Source organism: Delphinus delphis, chromosome 1 (assembly GCF_949987515.2).
Source record: "Delphinus delphis chromosome 1, mDelDel1.2, whole genome shotgun sequence".
Taxonomy (NCBI): domain Eukaryota; kingdom Metazoa; phylum Chordata; class Mammalia; order Artiodactyla; family Delphinidae; genus Delphinus; species Delphinus delphis.
Window position 1 is genome coordinate 105,321,914 of NC_082683.1, and position 23,971 is coordinate 105,345,884.

General features: G+C 37.0%; 1 protein-coding gene across 2 annotated transcripts in view; it reads right to left on the bottom strand.

Annotated features, from left to right (window-relative positions):
- SEC22B (SEC22 homolog B, vesicle trafficking protein) overlaps positions 1–18,494 on the bottom strand; it is a 63,032-nt gene extending 44,538 nt beyond the window's left edge. For both annotated transcript variants that reach the window (XM_060028036.2, XM_060028026.1), the window contains exons 1-4: positions 18,285–18,494; positions 9,676–9,785; positions 6,804–6,964; positions 5,061–5,207 (exon numbers count right to left, since the gene is read on the bottom strand). In XM_060028036.2, the coding sequence (XP_059884019.1) occupies positions 5,061–5,207; positions 6,804–6,964; positions 9,676–9,785; positions 18,285–18,359 (493 nt within the window). In that variant the 5' untranslated portion in view covers positions 18,360–18,494. The remainder of the gene's footprint in view (positions 1–5,060; positions 5,208–6,803; positions 6,965–9,675; positions 9,786–18,284) is intronic.
- Positions 18,495–23,971: the final 5,477 nt, after the last annotated feature.

Below are 23,971 nucleotides of genomic sequence, written 5' to 3' on the forward strand. Positions count from 1 at the left end.
GACTGGGCTTAAAATATATGGCATGTTTTTAATAATAAAAACAAACTCTCAGTTTGGCATAAATAAATTGTAATAAAACTTTTTACTTCTTTAAAATTCTGAAAAACTATATTGCAATCTGAATTTATTTGTTCTTCCTTGGAGAATGCTTTTGGAATATTTGGAGTTGCTTAATAGAGACTGGTTTTGATTGAGAAATGTGGCATTACTTAATAACACAGGCATGCCAGCCATTTCCAAATTAGAACTTGTCCTGTAAGAAAAGCATCTAGTGCAAAAAGCAGTTAAGGGATGAGAAATAGCCATGACAATGCTGCAAGGAATCTTTCCAGCCTGTCTACTAGAATGTACAATCCATTGGACAGAGGTTTTTAACTACTACTGTGTTTATTACTATATTCCCAGTGCCTAGAAAGTGATCTGGCATAGTCAGTGAAAAATACAGTGAAAAATCAATAAATAAATATTTGCTACATGAATCTAAATCTGCTGAGAATAACTGGGCAAGGAAATAAATATTAGGTCATATGAAATAATTAATAGTTAAGAGAATTCCTTTACACTGGAACATTTGGAAACACATAGTATCATGAAGACAAAGTTATTGCTTGGAGAAGTCATTTAGCAAATATTCATGTTATGGGCACCATGAGAAGTGCTAGAGGATACAATTATGATCAAAACATACATGATCTCTATATTTGTGGAATTTACAGTCTAATAGGGTGACATCTTTGGATAAAAAATAAAACCTATGGCTTAAAAGAAACAGGTATATTTAGGCAGTAAAAAAGGCATAATTTGATCTTGTTAAAAGAACCCACAGGAACTATTCTTGGGTCATAAATGCAAAGTTGATTAGCTCTAAAACTTTAAAACTTAGAAGGAGAAAAAGGTGTAAAAGATGGACTCTTATTATACAGAAGCTTAAAGAGGAAGAGAACATTTTTTGAGGTGGCCTAATCTTTCCACTGTCTTCATATATGCTCTGTTCAGCATATGCTTTTTCTTCCTCTTAAAATACCACTCTTCACTCCTTCCTGATCTATCAAAACTCAAGAAATCTTTCCTGTTCATTTATCTACTTCCTTCTACATTTTTATAGCTCTTATTGTCTACAGATCTATATATAATGATTTAACACTGTCATTCACTGAAGATGGACAAGGACTCCAAAAGCCAACAAATTCTGCCAGGTACTAGCAGTGTAACTTTTATAGTAAGCTACTTTTCTGAGTCTTTGCTTCTTTATCTGTGAAACCAGTTTGATATCACCCACTTCACATGGGATTACTCTAAAGAATAACTAAGATATATGTAAAGTCCCCCTACCATATTGCCTAGCACAATGTAAGTGTTCAACTGATGTTTGTTCCCTTATACTATCTATAAATTACTCTGTGACAATCTTTCTTATCTTCCCAATCACATGAAGTTATTTAAGGGTAGAATTGTACTTCTTTTTTAATCAGCATATCAGCTTTGTAGCAATCAGCAAAGCACTAGAAGAAAATCCGTTACACTTTTGATAAATTGACCAGTATATAAAATTTGGATTTAAGAAAAATTCCTGTGCTGGTTTACTTTATCCCAAGTAGAACCTGTGAGTCTGTAATGATGAAAATTTACACAGACTCACAAATCCAAAATCTGATGTTTAAAGAGTTTGAAGCTATATGCTGGGACAACTGCTGACTACAGACATAAAGGTTAAAATCTGCAATTCATAATAAAGGAAAACCCATTATTCATGAATATGTAACAAGGTTGAATTCAAAAAATACACATTAAGGAAACTACTTGTGATAATTACTGTGAAAGAAATAAAAGAAGTATATGAAATAGATATGAAACACATAAATACTACTTTTAAAAAGTATATGCTCTATATGACAAACCCACAGCCAACATCGTCCTCAATGGTGAAAAACTGAAAGCATTTCCACTAAGATCAGGAAAAAGACAAGGTTGCCCACTCTCACCACTCTTATTCCACATAGTTTTGGAAGTTTTAGCCACAGCAATCAGAGAAGAAAAGAAAATAAAAGGCATCCAAATCGGAAAAGAAGAAGTAAAGCTGTCACTGTTTGCAGATGACATGATACTATACATAGAGAATCATAAAGATGCTACCAGAAAACTACTAGAGCTAATCAATGAATTTGGTAAAGTAGCAGGATACAACATTAATGCACAGAAATCTCTGGCATTCCTATACACTAAGGATGAAAAATCTGAAAGTGAAATCAAGAAAACACTCCCATTTACCACTGCAACAAAAAGAATTAAATATCTAGGAATAAACCTACCTAAGGAGACAAAAGACCTGTATGCAGAAAATTATAAGACACTGATGAAAGAAATTAAAGATGATACAAATAGACGGAGAGATATACAATGTTCTTGGATTGGAAGAATCAACACTGTGAAAATGACTCTACTACCCAAAGCAATCTACAGATTCAATGCAATCCCTATCAAACTACCACTGGCAATTTTCACAGAACTAGAACAAAAAATTTCACAATTTGTATAGAAACACAAAAGACCCCGAATAGCCAAAGCAATCTTGAGGATGAAAAACGGAGCTGGAGGAATCAGGCTCCCTGACCTCAGACTATATTACAAAGCTACAGTAATCAAGACAGTATGGTACTGGCACAAAAACAGAAAGATAGATCAATGCAACAGGATAGAAAGCCCAGAGATAAACCCATGCACATATGGTCACCTTATCTTTGATAAAGGAGGCAAGAATGTACAGTGGAGAAAGGACAGCCTCTTCAATAAGTGGTGCTGGGAAAACTGGACAGGTACACGCAAAAGTGTGAGATTAGAACACTCTCTAACACCATACACAAAAATAAGCTCAAAATGGATTAAAGACCTAGATGTAAGGCCAGGAACTATCAAACTCTTAGAGGAAAACCTAGGCAGAACACTCTATGACATAAATCACAGCAAGATCCTTTTTGACCCACCTCCTAGAGACATGGAAATAAAAATAAACAAATGGGACCTAATGAAACTGCAAAGCTTTTGCACAGCAAAGGAAACCATAAACAAGACCAAAAGACAACCCTCAGAATGGGAGAAAATATTTGCAAATGAAGCAACTGACAAAGGATTAATCTCCAAAATTTACAACCAGCTCATGCAGCTCAATAACAAAAAAACAAACAATCCAATCCAAAAATGGGCAGAAGACCTAAATAGACATTTCTCCAAAGAAGATATACAGACTGCCAACAAACACATGAGAGAATGATCAACATCACTAATCATTAGAGAGAATGCTCAACATCATTAATCGTTAGAGAAATGCAAATCAAAACTACAATGAGATATCATCTCACACCAGTCAGAATGGCCATCACCAAAAAATCTAGAAACAATAAATGCTGGAGCGGGTGTGGAGAAAAGGGAACACTCTTGCACTGCTGGTGGGAATGTGAATTGGTACAGCCGCTATGGAGAACAGTGTGGAGGTTCCTTAAAAACTACAAATAGAACTGCCATATGACCCAGCAATCCCATTATTGGGCATATACCCTGAGAAAACCATAATTCCAAAAGAGTCATGTACCAAAATGTTCATTGCAGTTCTATTTACAATAGCCAGGAGAAGGAAAAAACCTAAGTGTCCATCATCGGATGAATGGATAAAGAAGATGTGGCACATATATATAATGGAATATTACTCAGCCATAAAAAGAAACGAAATTGAGTTATTTGTAGTGAGGTGGATGGACCTAGAGTCTCTTATACAGAGTGAAGTAAGTCAGAAAGAGAAAGACAAATACCGTATGCTAACACATATATATGGAATCTAAGAAAAAAAAAATGTCATGAAGAACCTAGGGGTAAGATGGGAATAAAGACACAGACTTACTAGAGAACAGACCTGAGGATATGGGGAGGGGGAAGGGTAAGCTGTGACAAAGTGAGAGAGTGGCATGGACATATATACACTACCAAACGTAAGGTAGATAGCTAGTGGGAAGCAGCCTCATAACACAGGGAGATCAGCTTGGTGCTTTGTGACCACCTAGAGGAGTGGGATAGGGAGGGTGGGAGGGTGGGAGACACAAGAGGGAAGAGATATGGGAACATATGTATATGTATAACTGATTCACTTTGTTATAAAGCAGAAACTAACACACCACTGTAAAGCAATTATACTCCAATAAAGATGTAAAAAAAAAGTATATGCTCACATTAAACATTTAGGTAACAGTTAAGCATTAAGTAAACATACATATTTTTAGGTAAATTAGTACACACACATACATATAACACATTATGTGCTAAAAAACATTACATATGTAAGTGCTTTAAGAATTGGAAGGACAAAAGAGATTAATGCATTGTGGGATATAAGGATCAGGTAAGGCTTTTTTGAAGAGGCAGTTCTTATCTAGATCCTAAAGAAGGTCCAGGATGATGAGGACACTGACCTGGCTGAGGCAGAATGTTTGTGAACTAGAGAGGATGAGAGACGTTTGCAATCTCCTTATCTTCCATTATAGAGAACACAGTGCCTTGCACATTACAAGTACTCAGTTAATAATGACTGAATGAATGAAAATTAAGTTGAGATGAGACTAGACCTTATCTTGTAGTCACAGGTTTTAAAAGTTTTTCAGCAGAGGAATGCCTTGGTGAAAATGGCATTTTATAACATTTGATCTGACAGCAGTAAAGTCTCCCAAAGTGGCTACTCAGCAAACTATTGCAATAAATCTTTGACAATTTCCTCTCATTCTTCTTTTCATTTCCCTTAAGTGTTTCTGTAAATATTGATTTAATTTTGTAAATATCTTGGAAACAGTAATTGCTTCTGATATGGAATGAGACTACATTGTTCCAACTCAATAGAAACTAACCACACTAGGAAGAAACATATATATTGGAAGCTTGCAATGTAATCCATTTTTGAAAGATGAATTCTTAACAGTACTAGATAGAATCTGACAGCATAAAATGTACTCCCAAATAAGCTATCCTTGCCTATGGATTAAGAGCCACTTATTCATAAGACTCATACTGCTTTTAGAGACCTGAGAGAGCTTCTCCCCGTTGTAGCACTTCTTCAATATTGGCCACCATGATCCTCTGCACATCTTGCAATTCAGTGTTGATGGAGCCTAGGTTTCTCCGAGCACGACTGTCAATGTAAAGCTTCTTGGTTTTCTGAATGTAGGTATCTAGAATGATGAAGAAAAGTGACTGTTAACAACTTCTTTCGTGTCCATCAAAGAAGTAGGAAAGAGTAAATTCTGAGTTTAGTCCTGGATCTGCAACTGTTCGTGATTAACCAAGCTTTTGAATGAGTATCAATGGGACAGGCGTTTCCCAAAATACTACTACAAAACTGCAGGCTCATTCGTTTTTGCCAATGTCTATATAATGCAAAACTATGAAAAGAATGATTATTAAAGATTATATTTTCAACTCTTAGAAAAACTGTTAAGATGTGTGTGCTTGATACCCTTCATTTGCCTCTAGATCTCCTCTCCACCCTTCTGGGCCTGCTTTCTGCCTGCAGGAAGCTGACCTGCATGGATTACATCAATGGGTTCTTTGCCCTCTAGCTTCCAGTTAGGTTCAGCCAATGGGGGAGCCCCAAGAGTACGGAAGAAGGGGAGTGGATAGTGATATCAAAGTATTTATTCCCCTAGCTCCTCCCTGAGAAGTCATCTTGGGCTGGCAGTATACCTCTACCAAAAGTTACTGCTCCTCTCAAATGGGCCTTTTCCATAAATTTTCTCCTTCCTAGTTCCAGAAACTGCTTTCTCTTATCCATTCAGGCTTACGGTTGATAACAATTACCATGCTACTGGTCTCAGGTTACTGTACCTTACAGTTCATCTATAACCCATTCATATCTCTGTATATAAATTCTTTAAGCTAATTTGAGTATACCAACTATTTCCTGTGTGACCTTGATACAGCAGTCTTATTTTTTTATTGGGTTTACTGAACCGCTATTGTCTAAAAAAATAAAATTTGCAAAACCAGACATTATAAATTAGCACTTGGAGAGTTTATAGTTTTGAAACACTGGAATGCTTTGCTAGATTTCTTTATTTCTAAAAAGCAAGAGGACCCATTTATCTAGCAAACTCAAAACACTTCAGAAATTCAGAGATAGTAAAACCAATTTTTTTTTAACTAAAAATGTCAGTGATGTAGTCTAATCATACTTGTTCTCACTTCCTCTACTTAAAGGCCATTTCCTTTGATCTATTGCCATCAGACACTTTACCAGATCTGACCAGTAATGAGTCTTTCTATAATTCTTATACAAATATGGACACCCATGCTCACTACTTCTGCATGTAGTAAATGTTATGCCCCAATACCATATATCCTCTAGTACTTAAATTAGAGCATCTCGTTCACCATTCCTTCTGATTTCCATAAAATGAGTCTCAGTGTGAGTATGTGAGTGTGTGTGTGGTGGGGGAGGTGAGGAGGTTGGGTTGGGGGGAAAAAGAACTGTTATTACATGTCAATCTAGATCTTTAGACACAGTTTTTTACCCAAATGAAGAATCAAACTAAATAACAAAAAAGAGCAAAGGGCAACAAGTTCTATGAGGAAAAAATCAAAAGACCAGAGAAAATTACTTATGAGAAGGAAGCCTCATTCATTCAAAAGGACAAAAGACATGGACTAGGAGGGAGAATCCAAAACTTCAGTAGGTGAGCATAAAGAAAAAAAAAATGTGTCAAAATTATATCAATAGCTTCTGCATATCGACTACTCCCTTGATAGAAAGGTGATGCGCAAAAACGTACCGAACTCAATAAAGGAATAGGGTCTAGACACAGTTGGCACCTTCTTCCCATGCTGTTCATCAAACTCTGAATGTAAATCTTCTAGGTAGGCAAAAGCCAACTTTTTAGGGAAGGCAGCTTCACACAGAACCAAATAACACACCCCCTGTTCAATAATGTAGCTGCAGAGACAAAAGAAAAGCAAGAAAAAGTTGTTTGTAGATTAACAACACCTCCAACAATCTGAAATAGACTCTCAGTGCCATACAAATCTTTGTTTTGTTTTTTTTTTGGCCATGCCACACAGCTTGTGGGATCTTAGTTCCCCATCCAGGGATTGAACCTGGGCCCTTGGCAGTGAAAGTGTGGAGTCTTAACCACTGGACCACCAGGGAATTCCCTATACAAACTTTTGAAAATATTCTTGCCCAAGCCCTTTGAGGCTAACTAAATCAGAAAGTCAATTTCAAACCAAAAATCACTGGAATCAGAAAGCAAACATCTTCCCATTATTAGAAGTATATTCCAAAAGGAGTATTTAGACATATTTATTCATTACATAATTCTTCAACTAAAATATCTTAATACATAAGACTTTTTCTTGAAAACTTGGAGTTGTGACTCCATCTACCCTTTGATTATGTGTGGTAAACAAGTATATACACATTTAAATTTCTTCCAGCTGTAAGAAAAATAGTGGAATTGGAAATTTTTGTAGATATTTAAAAGTTGGAAGTTAATGTCACAATATTTACTGGGTACAGAAAATAATATCAGGACTAATAATATTCCCAAATTTCCAGGATAGGAGAACTCTGTATTGACTGCAAATTGTTCAATAACAGAACTGACTCCTCTTGCGAGAGTGAGCTCCCTGGCAGTCTGGAAGAGGCTATGTGACTACATGTCTGAGATAGTTTTGGAAAGAGGTTAGGTTACTCAGTGGTATTCAAACTTTTTAGCCATAGTACTCTTTATTTCAGCAAAAATTATATCCAGAAGACTAATATGTACAGCAAATAAAATGAGAAGTTCTTTAGCTTAAGTAGGAGTTTAAGGGCCCAAAGCATTACACATACCCCCACCCCTGTCCTTTCTATGTCTTTCCTAAGGCATCCTATGACTCCACAGAGCATAGTTTATAGTCTATTATATTATATGATCTCTCATGCCCTTTAAAATAATAATAATAACAACAACAATAATAATAATACTGCTGTCCTATTTCTTGCTTGGGCACCTAAATTAACCAGTCTCCTTGCCTTCAGTCTAGACCATCTTCTAAACCACTAGCTTTATTCCTAAAAAGTAAATATGATATTGCTTAAAAACTCTAGAGGTTCCCTACTACCTATAAAATAAAATCATACACCGTGGTATAGTATTTGGAGCCCTCCAAAACAAGTGTAGGCTGCTTTCCATCATATATCCTGCTTTCTATCATATATCCTAACACACCGAACAACATGTTGTTCTCCAATAAGCTAGGTTCTTTCACATGCTCGTGGACTTCTGCTTATATTGTTTTTTTCTAACTATAATATTATTTTATGTACCTGGAGAAACCTTGTTCATTTTCATATGCTCAATTCTACTATAATTTTTTCTGTGAAATTTCTCTCTATTCTCCCTCCCTCTTTCCCCTTTCCTGAAACTTACTCTCTATAAATGGGAATTTATTGCTTCCCTCTCTCTGCTCTACAGCACTTCTTGTCCTAAGGTATTACAGTATAGTTGTTTGTGTATATGTCTCTCTCTGCTAATAAGAGGATAAGGTAAAACATTACAGGCAAGACTTAATACACTGTCTGACAAAGAATAAATCTTTAATAAACAGTTCTTGGATGGAAATAAAGGAAGAGATGAGATTATAAAGAACCAAGCAGAAGAAAATCTCTCTTCAATTCCATGAGATCTTTCCTACATCTTTTTTGTTCCTAACCCATGGTAGAGATAAAAATACTATATAATGAAGTGCCTCTAATATTTTTTGATATTGAAATACCTTAATATTCACTACTTTATTAACCAATAGGCCAGGGTTTTGTTTTGGTTTTGATTCTTTATACTTGTTTGCTTGTTCTTGATGAGTAAAGCGTTTGTTTGTTTGAGTTAAACAGAGCAGGTTCTTCCCAGGTCTATATTATCTTGGTATCTGCGTTCCTAACATGGTAAGGATTATTTAGCTTATTCCTTTTTATTTTCACCTGATCTTCCTGCCCTCTCTTTTCTTGTTAAATCCTTCCTGTTTTATCAACTTCAAACTTGACATGTATTAAACATTTAATACCAATTATTTGTAGATAATCTGAAATCCAATAAAGTTGCTTTGATCCCTCTCTCAGCTGTATGCATTGTCTATAACCACTGATTAGATGCCCTTAAATTATCTTTTATAATTTTCTTTTTTCTAAATAAAAACTAACACTTATTGACTATTCTCTATGTGCCAGACAAGATGTTAAGTGATATACATGGATTCTCTCATAATCCTCACAAAACTATGATTCCCTATTTTATAGAGGAAACTGAGGCCCAGAGAAGTACATGTGAGTTGCTCAAGGTTACACTGTCAGTAAATGTTTGAGCAAGGGTACTAACCTACATGTGTCTGGCTCCAAGAAGCTCCCAAAGCAAAAGTTACCTATTACTGCATGATATGTATAGCATTTACTAGACACAGGATAACAGGTTGAATTATTGTATGGAAATTGAATAAAGAAACCAAGATTTCAGTTTTGCAGAATTAGAGCCAGGAAAGTTGCTTCCATGGAGCAACTATAGTTTTAAAGTTACCTTTACTTTTAAAAAAGTTCCCATTCTTATCAGGTGTTACTTGTATTTACTGTATTTCATATTTAAATAATCACAAAGAAATCAGGACTATACTCACTGAAAAGTCATGGCACCAGCTTCCAAGGTGCATCTGGTAGGGGACTGTTCATTCAACTTTCGAAAGAGTTGCTTAGCCTGACTCTGGTACTGTTGAAGGTCCCGGCCAGACTGAAAGAAGACACCTTCATTTAAGAATTTTCCACCAAAAAAGCAGTACCAATTTGTGAGAAGCATCATATTTTGAGGACATTATGTGAATACGGTCCTTCATGTACAGGTTAGTAAGATTTATTTTAACAAAATAAAAGTGGCCTATTTTAGAGAAAAAAGGAGGACCAAATCCCGAGTTTTTCAACAAAGTCACAATAGTTATTTGCTAAAAAGCAAAAGTGTACTCCTTAAGGCACTCTTTCAATCCAGTGTTCTTTCCACTATTAGGTCAGTGCCCTCCTCCTAACCCATTTCACTTGCACAGTTACTGGCAGAGAACTGTACAACATGTTCCATACTCAGGGGAAAGTCCTGGGAACAACAGACTGAATGAATCATCTCATTTTTGTGCTGAAATATCAAGCAAAATCTTCCATAAAGTGTTACAGTATTGAGCATTTAAGCAAAACTGTGTGCACCCATGACTGCAAATTATTATGAACACTATAACTGCAATTAGGTAAAAATGAATAAGAGCAAGGACAAAGATTGGAAAGTCCAATATCCTTTACTAAATAAATCTATTTGGTTCCTGAGTTTGGATAGCAAAAGTCTGGGTAGCAAGGGGTATGTTCATACAAAAATGAAAATAATAACATTTGGATGATAGAGTTACAGGCAATATTTTCCTAAACAATTTCTAAATGATTTTACAATATTTTTTAAAGAGAGGAAGAAGTCTACTGGGGGAAACAGCAATGTCATTTCAAAAGGAGAAAATCATACCTCAATAACATACTACATCCAAAATGGAAAAGAAGTGCATGAAGAATGGGAAGCAAATATACATTATTTATTCATCCACATACTGGGGGAAACAAACAAATAACTTTTGCCATGTGATGGGAAGGAATTATTTTATTTTGGATTATTTAGTTTGAATTGAAAGATCTAACACTGTCTCTCCTTGGTAGATGTTTAATAACTAAATGTTTAAATAGAAAAGTGTTTACACAGGGTTCTCCTAGGGATTGGACCTACGGTAGAACTATGAGAAAGTACAAAGTGAAACTTAAAATTCCAGATGGTGAACCACTGAGCTGAGAGTAAAATCAGTCAAGGAAGCAATGATAAAATCGTGTAACTGGCAGATAAACAAATGTACAAGTATAGGATTCTAAGCTATATTTAAAATAGTGAACTGGAAGTGCAAATCAAAACCACAATGAGATATCACCTCACTCCTGTTAGAATGGCTATTATCAAAAAGACAAGAAATAACAAGTGTTGGTGAGGATGTGGAGAAAAGGGAACCCTTGTGAACTGTTGGTGGGAGTGTAAATGGGTGCAGCCACAATGGAAAACAGTATGGAGGTTCCTCAAAAAGTTAAAAATAGAACTACGACATGATCCAGCAATTCCACTTCTGGGTATTTATCTGAAGAAAACGAAACACTAATTTAAAAAGATATATGCATCCTATGCTCACTGCAGCATTATTTACAATAGCCAAGATATGGAAATAATCAAGTGTTCATCAACAGACAAATGGATAAAGAAGATGTGGTATATATACACAATGAAATACTATTCAGCCATTAAAAAAGACTGGAATCCTGCTCAAAAAACAAGCTCATAGATAGAGAATGGACCGGTGACTGCCAGAGGGGAGGTGGGTCGGGGAGTGGGCGAAATGGGTGAAGGGAATCAAAAAGCACAAACTTCCAGTTATAAAATAAGTCATGAGGATATAATGTACAGCATGGTGACTATAGTTAATAATACTGTATTGCATTATTTGAAAGTTGTTAAGACAGTAAAACTTAAATGTCCTCATCACAAGAAGAAAAAAGAATAAAAATTTTCATAACTGTTTTTTCATGATGGAGGGTAACTAGACTTATTGTGGTGATCATTTCACAGTGTCTACAAATATTGAATCACTGTGTTGTACATCTGAAACTAATATAATGTTATATGTCAATTATAACTCAAAATAAGATAAAATAAAAAAAATTAAATGGTGAACTGGAAATTTCAATATAAATAAGGAAGTAAATAAGCATGAGGTGAACCAGGGGAGTTAGGCAGAGACCACTAGAAGTATCGATTTGTAGTTTAGCACTGTCTTTATGGCAACGATTTGTTATAAGGCTGTTCACTTGAGAAATACTCCTACATTAACATGTATATGTATATTGTTATATATTAACAATACTTTGTAATAATTAACATTATAATGTATATTAATATTATATTATCATATTAAAACATATATATATGTTTATTAACATATATGTTTATATATATGTTATTAATGTATATTAATATTATCATATTAAACAGTATTGCTAATCTATACATTGTTTTTCTCGTGACTGGCCAGCCAGCTGGGGAGAGTGAATACCATCACATGCTTTGAACTAGTGCACAATATCCTATGTTCCTAAATTTGAGTGGTACTTGTCCATCTGTTGGCTTCACCAATGTTGTTATGTGGCATTCCGAAGATATCTGACCCCACAACAGTAGATTAAAGGGATGCAAACAAAGTTGGAGACGCTACTAAAGTGCCAAGAAATAATACCAACATAGACCAATGATTTTCAACCTTGGCTTCACACAAGAATCACCTAGAATTCTTTTTTTTTTTTTTGCGGTACGCGGGCCTCTCACTGTTGTTGCCTCTCCGGTTGCGGAGCACAGGCTCCGGACGTGCAGGCTCAGCGGCCGTGGCTCACGCGCCCAGCCGCTCCGCGGCATGCGGGATCTTCCCGGACCGGGGTGCGAACCCGTGTCCCCTGCATCGACAGGCGGACTCTCAATCACTGCGCCACCAGGGAAGCGCACCTAGAATTCTTAAAATAACTACTCCTGCTCAATCTCCACCCCCAAATCAATTAAATCAGTGTCTCAGAGGTATTCATAAAATAACCACAACCACAAATGTTAATTATAAGTTTTTTGACAGCTAAAGGCAGGTGAGCACCTTAAAGGAACTAGTTAAAAAAATGCATGGCAAATAAAAAGAATGAAATTCTACCATTTGCAACAACATGGATGAACCTAGAGGGTATTATGCTTAGTGAAATAAGTCAGAAAAAGACAAATACTGTATGTTATCACTTATAGGTGGAATCTAAAAAATAAAACAAATGAATGAATATAACAAATCAGAAACAGACTCGCAGATATAGAGAACAAACTAGTGGCTACCAGTAAGAAGAGGGGAGGGAAGAGGCGCAAGACAGCAGTAGGGGGGATTAAGAGGTACAAACTACTATGTATAAAATAAAAAAGCTACATGGATATATTGTGCGGCACAGGGAATATAGCCAATATTTTATAACAACTTTAAAATGAAGTATAATCTATAAAAATATTGAATCACTATATTCTAAGTGTGAAACTAATATAATATAGTAAACCAACTACACTTCAATTAAAAAAAAGAAATGGCAAAAAACTGTCAGTGAAATGAAGATTAGCACAAATCCTTTGACTTTATAAGAGGCACTGTAAATACTACTGCAATCTGAGAGAAAGAGACTAACAACTGTACGACCTACAAGAAACTATGGCCAAAAGCATGCTACAATTTCAGGAATTTACAATGAACAAAGCAGTGACTGCCAATGTATAACACTGGGGACATATCTACATAGGAATTACAGCATGCCAACCAACATTTTACAATGCTGGTTCAGTTGGCATTACCATTCCTGGCAGCATGATGCTGGCACAGTCTTCCTGGTAGTTATTTTGACAATATGTATTAGAAATTAAAAAATTTTGCGTAATGCTTTATCCAACAATTCCACATCTTCTAACACAACACTGTAAAGCAATTACACTCCAATTAAGATGTTAAAAAAAATAACATATGGTATATATTTATATAATGGAATACTACAGAGCCATTAAAATGATGCTGTGTAATATTTAATGATATGAGAAGATATTCATTATACACTAAGTGAAAAAAATTAGGTGGAACAGTATTACAGTATTACCGATTATTTGATTTTAAACACACACACAAAGATTAAGGTTAGACATCAAGCGGATATAACTCAAGTAGGGATTACTTAATTTTACCACTACTTTTAATGGTAAAAAAAAAAAAAATCACCATTAACTTTTTTGGTCCTTTTGTTTGTACATATTTACTCCATTTTCTACAATAATCAGAAATTAATTTTATAATGGGAAAATTATTCATTCATCCATTCCTATTTACTGCGTATTTGTACCCACAATATTAGGACTTGGGGCCAATAAGGGGAGGGGCTAGGATTTGAACAATGTTAGGACTTGGGGCCAATAAGGGGAGGGGCTAGGATATGAACCCAGGCAGTCTAGCTCTGAAGCCCCTGCTCCTAAGCATGCTATAACACCTGTATAATTAAAATTGCTTCAGTAATGGTAGATCCACCTTCTAGGTGATATCTTACTATTTAATATTAAATCTAATTCATAGGAAATGCTCAAGAAACCATATGGCAGTTCTGATCTAGATCTCACATAACAACATAATCATGGCTTTACCGATAAACCCTAGGTTCACTTTCAAGATTACAGTCACAAAGGGCTCACAGTCAGCCAGTCTATCTAAAAATAGTTAGATTAGATGTCCTAATTCTGTTTTCTACTTCATCTAGAACAGACTTGATGAAACTTATATACAGTATAATGAAGACAGCTGTTAGCAATCCAATAATGAAGTAGATGTGAATGTCTACACAAATTCTGAAACTAATTTGAGATCATCAGTATATTTAGGATGTGGTTCTGTATACAAAATGCAGGAGGTACAGGGTAGTAAATTGCCACACAATCACAATCCTTTTTATTGCTGTCACCTATGACTGCTGAACAAGTAGTTGTATCAAATGCCATCTTTTGCCTTTATAAGAATGTTTAGCTAAGCTCTTATCATTTGTAAATTCCTGTTGAACTCTATTGATCAAAGGCCAGGGGCACCAAGAACCAACCATTTTCTTCTAACAGCAATAACAGTAAGGTGATTAATCAACCCTCAATGATTGGGCGAGTGCGCCAGTTTAACTGTACAAAAGACTATCTGCTTCTTGGGAGTTCCCTGCCCTGTACTCAGTTATATCTAACACCTGAAGAGAATATGGTTCATTTTGAGGTAGAACAGAAAGGTAGATAAAGAAATTGCAAACATCTAAAAAGGAGAAATACATCAGAAAGGAAGAAATAGATAGAATATCAGAGAGTCTAGGTTGGAAAAGAAAAGTTCATCTACCCGTCTTAGGCCTACATTTCTAGTTATAGCACAGAGGAAACAGTGCATAAGATACTCTGTATCTTTTTTTTTAAACGCTCTATTGTATTATTTGAATAATTGTTCACCTCCAGTGAGAAGACAGTTTGTACAAGGACTAGCATCTAGTAACCACCTAAGATATGGTATTTCTTATCAATGTAAATAATTGAAAGAATACATTGAATTATTTGGCCCGGACAATTAGGGTACTTAACTATAAAACTATTTGATCAAGATAGCCATTTCTTACAAAGTTATTTCCAGACTCCTAAGAAGTAAATACATTACTAAAATGTCTTAGAACAAGTGAAGCAGTTAGGTACTAAGCCTGTAGTGTAGAATCAAACAGATATTGATTAAAAAGAACAAACTAGTGGTTACCAGTGGGGAGAGGGAAGGGAAGAGGGGCATGCTAGGGGTAGGGGATTAAGAGGTACAAACTACTATGTATAAAATAAATAAGCTACAAGGATATATTGTACAGCACAGGGAATATAGCCAATATTTTATAGTAATTATAAACGTGTATAACTATAAAGGAGTATAAAGGAGTATAACCTGTAACAATTGTGAATCACTATGTTGTACATCTCAAACTTATATAATATTGTGAATCAACTGTATCTTAATTTAAAAAAAATTTTTTTTAAACCAAAACAGTGGTTCTCAACCAGGGGTGATTTTGCCCCTCCTCCCCGCAGGTGACATGCAGCAATGTCAGGAAATATTTTTGGTTGTCACAACTAGACGGAGGGTGGTGGCAGTGCTATTGGCATATAAGGTGTAGAGGCCAAGGATGCTGCTAGACATCCTACAATGCACAGGACAGTTTTCCCACAACAAAGAATTATCCATTCCAAAATGTCAACAGTGCCGAAGTTAAAAAACCCTGATGAAAGAACTATCAAATCACTATGTTATGTACCTGGAACTAACATAGTGGTTGTAGGTTAACAGGGAAGGAAGGAAGGGAAAAAAAGGAGGCAGGGAGGAACCCTGGTGAAAAATTCTGTTGTGCTACTTATTAGCTGTGCGACCTTAAGCAAGAGACCTATGCTCTCTTAGCCTCAGAGATTCCTTATCTATAAATGGGGATAATAATAGTACCTATCCTAATAGTTGGTATGAAGATTGAATGAAATCATGCATTTAACAGGTTTAACACAATGGGTGGTATGTAGTAGGCACTCTATAAATGTTCTGTATACTATTATAATAGTAAAAATAAGTCAAAGATTCATATTTTTGCAGATATTAAAAGTTTTGGAAAGACGTTATCATTCAAAGTCAAAATTCCTAAAGGAAATCACTATGGAATTACAATCACAAAAATATTTCTGTGTAAAATATCTTTCCTTGTCAATTAAACAAAGCAACCCATCTTAGTAAACTGATACCTAATTTGGAATTAAGAAACACACAGTAATAAATCAACTAATTTTTTCAATGAAGTATGAAGGCAGAGAATAAGAGCCTACTGATATATGGACTTTCAAATCCAATTTATATTCTTTGCCCACATTGGAATTCAAAGCAATAGCTGGAAAACTGACCAGATTTCTGTCCCTTTGGGAAAACTACTTCTTAATCAAACTACATATCCTTCAAGGAAAATTTCCCCCACACCATCTCCCTTTTTTCAAATCATGTTCCTGCATTCATTGTAGCAATTTCACTCCTTCTGCACAGTCCTGGAAAATGTTAACATTGGACAAGAGAAAAATATTTCACAATTGAAAATTCAGGGTATGCTATATTTTTCAAATTTTATCTCAACTTAGACTTTGTCTTGTGGAATAAATAGAAAATATTTCACTTAGCATGACCTGCTAAGCAACTTAGCAACTTCACAATCTGTATCATTACTCTCCTAGAAGTGAAAGTAAACATATTTCCAAATCAAACCTAAAACGGCATATAACCAAATAGAAGCTTTCCTAATTAGGAAACACTACCGTTGGCTTAGATGTCATTTCTTCTGGGAACACTTTCCTGAGGTCCAAAACTCAATTTAGATACCTTTTCCATGTTCAACCACAGAAACTTCTTCCTATTCCATAGCAGTTATACTACATTATAATTGTTAGTTATCTGGTTTCTCCACTAAACTGTAAGCTCCATGAAAGTAGGGACTATGTTCCCCAAACCCCTGCATTAACACCATGCTTGGCACATCTGATGTGTTTAATGAGGTTTTTTTTTTCATGAATATATGAATGAAAAGTTCAAAAAAATGTGCAAAATATTCATCTTTTTTTAGGCCTTGAGGTTTTGTTTTTTTTTAAAATTACATTACTTGGGTTGTATGATAAAGTAAGATAAAGTTGAACACTTTAAATAAATTATATAAATTTCATTCTCAGCCTCCTTTCTTCAGGAACTTCCTGACCTTGCTCCAGGAGCTTGTCTCACACCAGAAATTTGCCTTGTGATTTTAAGGCACAAAGCCTCTTCCTCTCAAGCTATCTAGAGGTTTTGTTTTGTTTTTTTAATCAACGCAATACATTTTTGAGCACCTACTAGCACAAGGCTGCTATTGTAAAAGCTATGGGAAACACATAGATGACTAAGAGTTCTCGTTTGCCTGCTAGGAAACTTTGAAAGACAAAGGCAAAATTGTAAAATAAAGGTACAAAGCATTACAGGAATATAACACAAGGGTTATAATTCCAACAACAGAAATTTAGTAAGGCTTATTGGAGGTGGGAATTAGGCATAACTTTGAAAGAAGGTACAGTACTGAACTTCAAACAGGTGCATACATGTGGCAATAATACCTCATCTGCTTTCACTAGATGTCAGTAAACTAGGTCAAGGATCAGGTGCTACGAAAAGAGGACTTAGGAGCTGATTTTTCCCAGGACCTGTCAGTCAGCCTTATTAACAGCAAAAAAAAAGAAATCTTGAATTTTAACAAAGTCCCTAAAGAATTACAGAACACTGGATAATCACAATCAGCCAAACCTATCCCTTCTCCAGAGAGTTTTTCTAAAAAGAAACAGGTAACACAAAAATCTACCTCCGCCTTCAGGCAAGATTTATTCTAACAGAGATTTATTCTAACAAGACTTATTTTTCTCCACTGCCAAAAGAGGAAAAGCACTTCAGAGGGGTCAGAAACGCCTGGGAGGCCATAAGGGTCTCCCGCGTCCTAAGGAGGAATCCCGTGCTGAGAGCACAGCGCTCTGACAGGAACTTGGGGTCCCGGGGATCTAGCAGCTCACCTGTTCGTCCTCCTGCATCGAGGCGGCCAACGGGAGCCCGTCCGCCACTCGGGCGATCATCGTGAGCAACACCATCTTCACAGGCTACGGAAACTCAACACTGGCCCGGACGGCCGTAGGTGCGTCTTAACTTGCTCCGCCGCGACAACAGTAATACCTCTACCTCAGTTCCCAAAGACCCAGCTGCTCGCGTCTCCGATTCCCGCTGAGGTGGCCGGAAACAAGCTCCAGAGCTCTCCACTACCGGTCCTCAGAATTGGCTTCCCACCGAGAACCACAGCTACAGCACACAAGTTCCGCCGTATCTCCTTCCACCTTCAGAAACTTCCAAGGCCCCGCCCACTTTTCTGGATTTCCAGCTTCGAATAAGCCTTGACGCGTGAGAGGGCATGGCACACAAACTGAAATAGAATTTTCTAGTTTCTGATACTTTAAGCTTGGGGAGAGGGCTGGGAATGAGGGTGGGAATTAATGGGTACTTAGATGAAGGGTATATGAAAAAACTGACAAGCTATATACCAGTATTTTCATATTTTATTTTTTATATTGTATATCCTGTACAAAATATTTTCTGTATTTGTATATTTCTAGGAAGAGATTTTTGTCTGTGTGTGAGAGTGTGCATGTTGTTTTGGGGTTTTTTGCTTGTTTATGCTGTATCCCCAGGTCCTTGAACAGTTTCTGGTAAAAAAGTATTAATTGCATGTGTGAATAAATGACCAAGTTACAGGACCTCAGAAATCACCTAGCTCAGTCACCCTTCCAAAAGCTGGGATCTATGGTGATAGGTAGCAGGACAGCCTTGCAAAACTTCCAGTAACTGCATTCACTCCCTATCAGAGCAACCTCTAGACAATTCCACTTGAGGAAGTGTTATCATCTCTTTTTTCTTTGGTGTCCCTATCTCTAAAATGAGAATATTATCTGCCTCTCAGGATATTTGTGATTATTTAGCAAGAAAGTGTAGGTGCACACATTTTGTAAACTAAAAAAGAAGTTATATAAATGTTGTATTTTATTATTTATACTAGTAACTACACCTTATTAAGCACTAATTGGTGTTTGTATTAATAGAAACACTGCTAAGTGCTTTATGGATACTAGTTATTTAACCAAACAACTCAGCAATGTTATTTAATATTAGGTCCCCACTTTGAGTTGGAGAAAAAGCCTCAGAGAGTAATTTTTTTAAGGTGACACAGCTAGTAGTAATGGGAACAGGATTTGAGCTGAGGCTGAACTCCAAAACCTATGCTCTTAATCCTGATATGACTCTGTCTTAACATTTAACCATAGGTTAAAGAGTTCATGCTTTTGTTACCTTTTCTACAACTCTACAGGTACTAGGAGAAAACCAGTATTATTTCTGGAGAGGATTTTTGGAGGAAGACCTAATGATTGACTCCACACAAAAGATGAAGGACTGGGATCCAGACAAGACAAAAAAACTGATGGTGCTATTAACAGAGACAGCGAGAAAGTGAAACAGAAAGCAATCCTTGTGTATACGGGAGCCTAAGCCGGTAAAATCATATCTTACGTTTAGAATAGTTCACAGATGTAACCTGATCTAACTTCCCTTCCAACCAGCCAACAAGGACATGTCTTCTACCACTGTCTCAAATTATGGTCACTCAGCCTCTGCTGCAACAATTCCAGTAATGAGAAATTAATAATACAAGTATTTTAACTAAGGGTATGGCAATGTGGATGAGAGAAGCAGAGAGAGAATGCACGGAGAAGCAAATTTGGAGCAAGAATCCCAGCCTCTTTCCAGTTCCTGAATCTAGGCTCTTCCCAAGGCCCATTGTTTGCCTGAAACCTGACAACAGCACTGTGAAATGGGTCAAATTCAAGAATCTTGGCGCTTGTAAACGTTGTACTGGGGGGAAAAAAAGGTAAACAGAAAATTGAATATCAGAGCTAACAGCAAATTCTTACAACTTATCAAAGAAACCGAGTAAAGCACATATATCTATATCAAATTAAGCAGATAAAACAGAATGAGACTTTGCATTAAAGCAGAGTCAGAAGATTAGAGATTTTACAAGTGAGATCAAAGGAAGCAATAGTTAGAGGCTTGTGTCCATTTATTTTTAAACAATTCTTGAGTGCCTAATTAAATGCTAGACAGTGAGCTAGGTGACGAAGATGAATAAATAACAGTCCCAGCAACCTGTGGCCCGTAAAAACACTGTCGCTTCAGCGAAGAGGTCTACAAGTAAACAGCAGCTTCTGTTTGAATTACATAATTGCAAAAATGAAAAAAGCATTTTTTAGGAGGTGACGCTCTTGGCAGACAAAAAAATAGATAGCCACTATATCTGGGCTGCTATCCAGACATATGCGCTAGTACGGCTGACCGGTTATTTAAAAATTGAAACGCTTTCTTTCAGATTAGTAAAAAGAACCTTCTCTAAGCTGCCTCTCTTCAGACCGCACCTCCTTCCAAACAGCGCCAAAACTCTTCGGGTTCCGCCTCAGCAATTCATTCAACGTAGCTTCTGATTGGTCGGTTTCCATGCCAGTCAGTTTCAAAACCTCCGCCTTCCAGGTGGCCATTGGCTACCTCCAGGAACACCAGAACGGCCCCGCCTTCCACCGTAGCGTCCGCCCTTCCGCCTCGCGTAGAACGCGCTTCTCCACGTAGGTCCTGACGTGGTTTGGAAGCAGCGACCCAGGTGCACGTAGTGATGCTGTCAGTGCTGGTGATTATTTTGAATTATCATACCTGACTGAACCTTCTTACATTGAGGGCTCCGTGAAAGCAGAAATGTATCTTGTTCAGTCTTCAGTTCGTTCACAGACTTGGTCCAGACATTAAAGTGAAAGTAAAGATTTGGGGGAGGAAGGAGGAAAAACGAACAAAGTGCACATTGTAAGTAATGTGAAAGCCCCTATTTAAAGTAATTACTACCTTAGAGACCCACTTCAAATATCGAGGCTTAGCAAAACTTCTCCCTGCCTTCTAGAAGCTACCTCATGAAACTGTCTTTCATCGTGTTTGTCCAGTTTCCCTACTTTGTCAGGAAAGCCAGGCAGAGACCAGGCCCATCCCTTGGAGTTTGAGAAGGTGGGGTTGTGAGGATAGTTGGAGTAGTTTTGATAGCATCTAAAATATTTTATTGAATTTAAAAGAAATTTTTAACATGTTTCTTTCTTTCTCTGTTAGCCTCTAAATCTTTTCAGAGCAGAAACAGTAGTCATTTGTTATTCCCCAGAGTCTAGTATCCTGTTCCTGAAACCTAGCAAATGCTCAATTAATGTTTATTGAAAAAATGACTGAATGAATGGCATGCGCATGGATTGAGACAATACTTCATTAGTTGTATAGCATATGTGTACAGCATAATTCACAGTTGATACTGTACTAAATTTTACTAGGATAAAAAAGGTAAAACTTAACACTTATCAAAGAAACTGAGTAAAACACATATCTAAATCAACTTAAGCTGCTGAAACAGAATGATACTTTCCATTAAAGCAGAGTCACAAGGTTGCAGAGATTTTAGAAGTGGGATCAAAGGAAGCAATAGTTAGAGGCTTGTGTCCTTTTTTTTTTTTTTTTTTTTGTGGTATGCGGGCCTCTCACTGTTGTGGCCTCTCCGTTGTGGAGCACAGGCTCCGGACGCGCAGGCTCAGCGGCCGTGGCTCACGGGCCCAGCCGCTCCGCGGCACGTGGGATCTTCCCGGACCGGGTCACGAACCCGTGTCCCCTGCATCGGCAGGCGGACCCTCAACCACTGCGCCACCAGGGAAGCCCCTCCATTTATTTTTAAACAATTCTTGAGTGCCTAATTATATGCCAGACACTGAGATAGGTGATGAAGATGAATAAATAACAGTCCCAGCAACCTGTGGCCCGTATCCACCTCCAGACTGAACACTGTCGCTTAAGAGAAGAGGTCTGCAAGAAAAGAGGTCTACACTAAGTGAAGACATATCCATCACCATTCTCTACATTCATCCAGTTAGTTATTCAACAAATATTTATTGTTCAGTTGGCTAGGAATAGCAGGCACTGGGTTATACAAAGGTGAACAAAAGGAACATGTTGTTTGCTGGTAGAGGTTACATTTTTCTAACAGAGACCTGGTTCTGTCTCCCATTATCCCCCAACCCACCTCCATCTCCATTGCTTTCCCACCACTCAGTCTGGAATAATAAAAGCCTTGGGTAGTTCTTTTTTTTTTTTCCCCCTGAGTGTCTACCCAGCTTGTGCCCTCAGACCTGCAGCCCTATTCCCTTTCTGTGGAGTCCAAGTGGCTTGAGTTCTAGCAGCCATGACAATTTCCTGATTGTAGCTGCCGTTGTCCCAACAACTTCAAGTGTTGTTTAGCTTCCTCCTCTTATAGTCCTTCAGCTCCTGCTTCTTTACTCTCTTCTACCCATACTGGTATTTCAGAAACGAGTGAACAACTTTCTTTCTGAGTGATTTTCTTTACAATCTTAAGGGTCAGATATTTCAGTTATTACTAATCTTTGTTATCCTTCCTTATTAAAAAAAAATTATTAGCCTGACTTACTTGGCTCTACGTGCCATAAAACCTAATCCAATATGACATTAAATGTGACTAAATGGGGAACAACCTAACTTACTGCCATTTCTTCTTTGTGGTAAATTCTGTCCTTTCCAAAGACGCAATTTTTGTTAATCTGTCTCTTGTGGTCATCCTCCCCCAGCTCCCTAGCCCATCCTTTCACTCCAGCACTATCTGATATGGGACCTTTTTCTCCCTACTTTGTTAGGGAGTATGATCCTCTGGTTCTGGGAATCTGACAGTCAGACCCAAAGGTCTATGTGCCATTTCTCGAAGGAGGCTTACCTCCTTTGGAGCCCTTAGGCAGATGATAACCAAAATCCCAGAAGCAATTCCTTTTTTAAAAATCTGCTATTTATGCAACCTGTTGCTTTTTGAGGACATGACAATGGCAGCTTTGGGTTGGGGTTTTAGGGTATCAAGACAACAATCCTTTCTTCCTCTTATAAGTTGATATCAAATTGGGAAATAGACATAGGAACCAAACAGAGAAATAATAATACTACTTTTACTACTGATCAAACTAAGTGGGGAGCATGGATTTAGATCTGTGATGACTCAAAGGCCTTACTAACATTTTACCCCAGAATTAGGCAGACTTACCCATCTAGCTTAGAAACAGCAGGTCTTTGCTAAAGAGGCAGTCAGACTCTTTACCACACAGAGAGAGCAAACTAGAATGTACCTGCACTGAGGCCAGCATCTTCTCAAAAATACTCACCTATTACTGGATACAGCCCTACACAGAGAAGGACCTAGGCCCTACCAGGGGACAGAAGTGATCTTAGCACCTTTGGTTCCCTCTAGTTTAATGGCTGGAGGTCATAGACTTCCAGCTGTTCTCTCTCTGCTAGCCTTTAGCTGGGAAGAGGTTGTATTACAATATACATTTTGTGGAGGATTTGAATTTTTTAAATTTTGTATGATACATGCCTTTTTTACTAGTCTCCTTATTCTGACTGTGTGTTTTATGTACCCCAGTTTATGGAAAAGTTCTTGCTCCAAAAATAAAATTATTAGATTTTTATATTACTCTGGGGATAGGAAGTGTATTTTTGTTGGCATCCATCATTTTTGTTACCACAAATGGCAAAACTTCAGCTTAAATTACTACAATTGAGTTTGGGTTTTTAACAAGTTTTATGT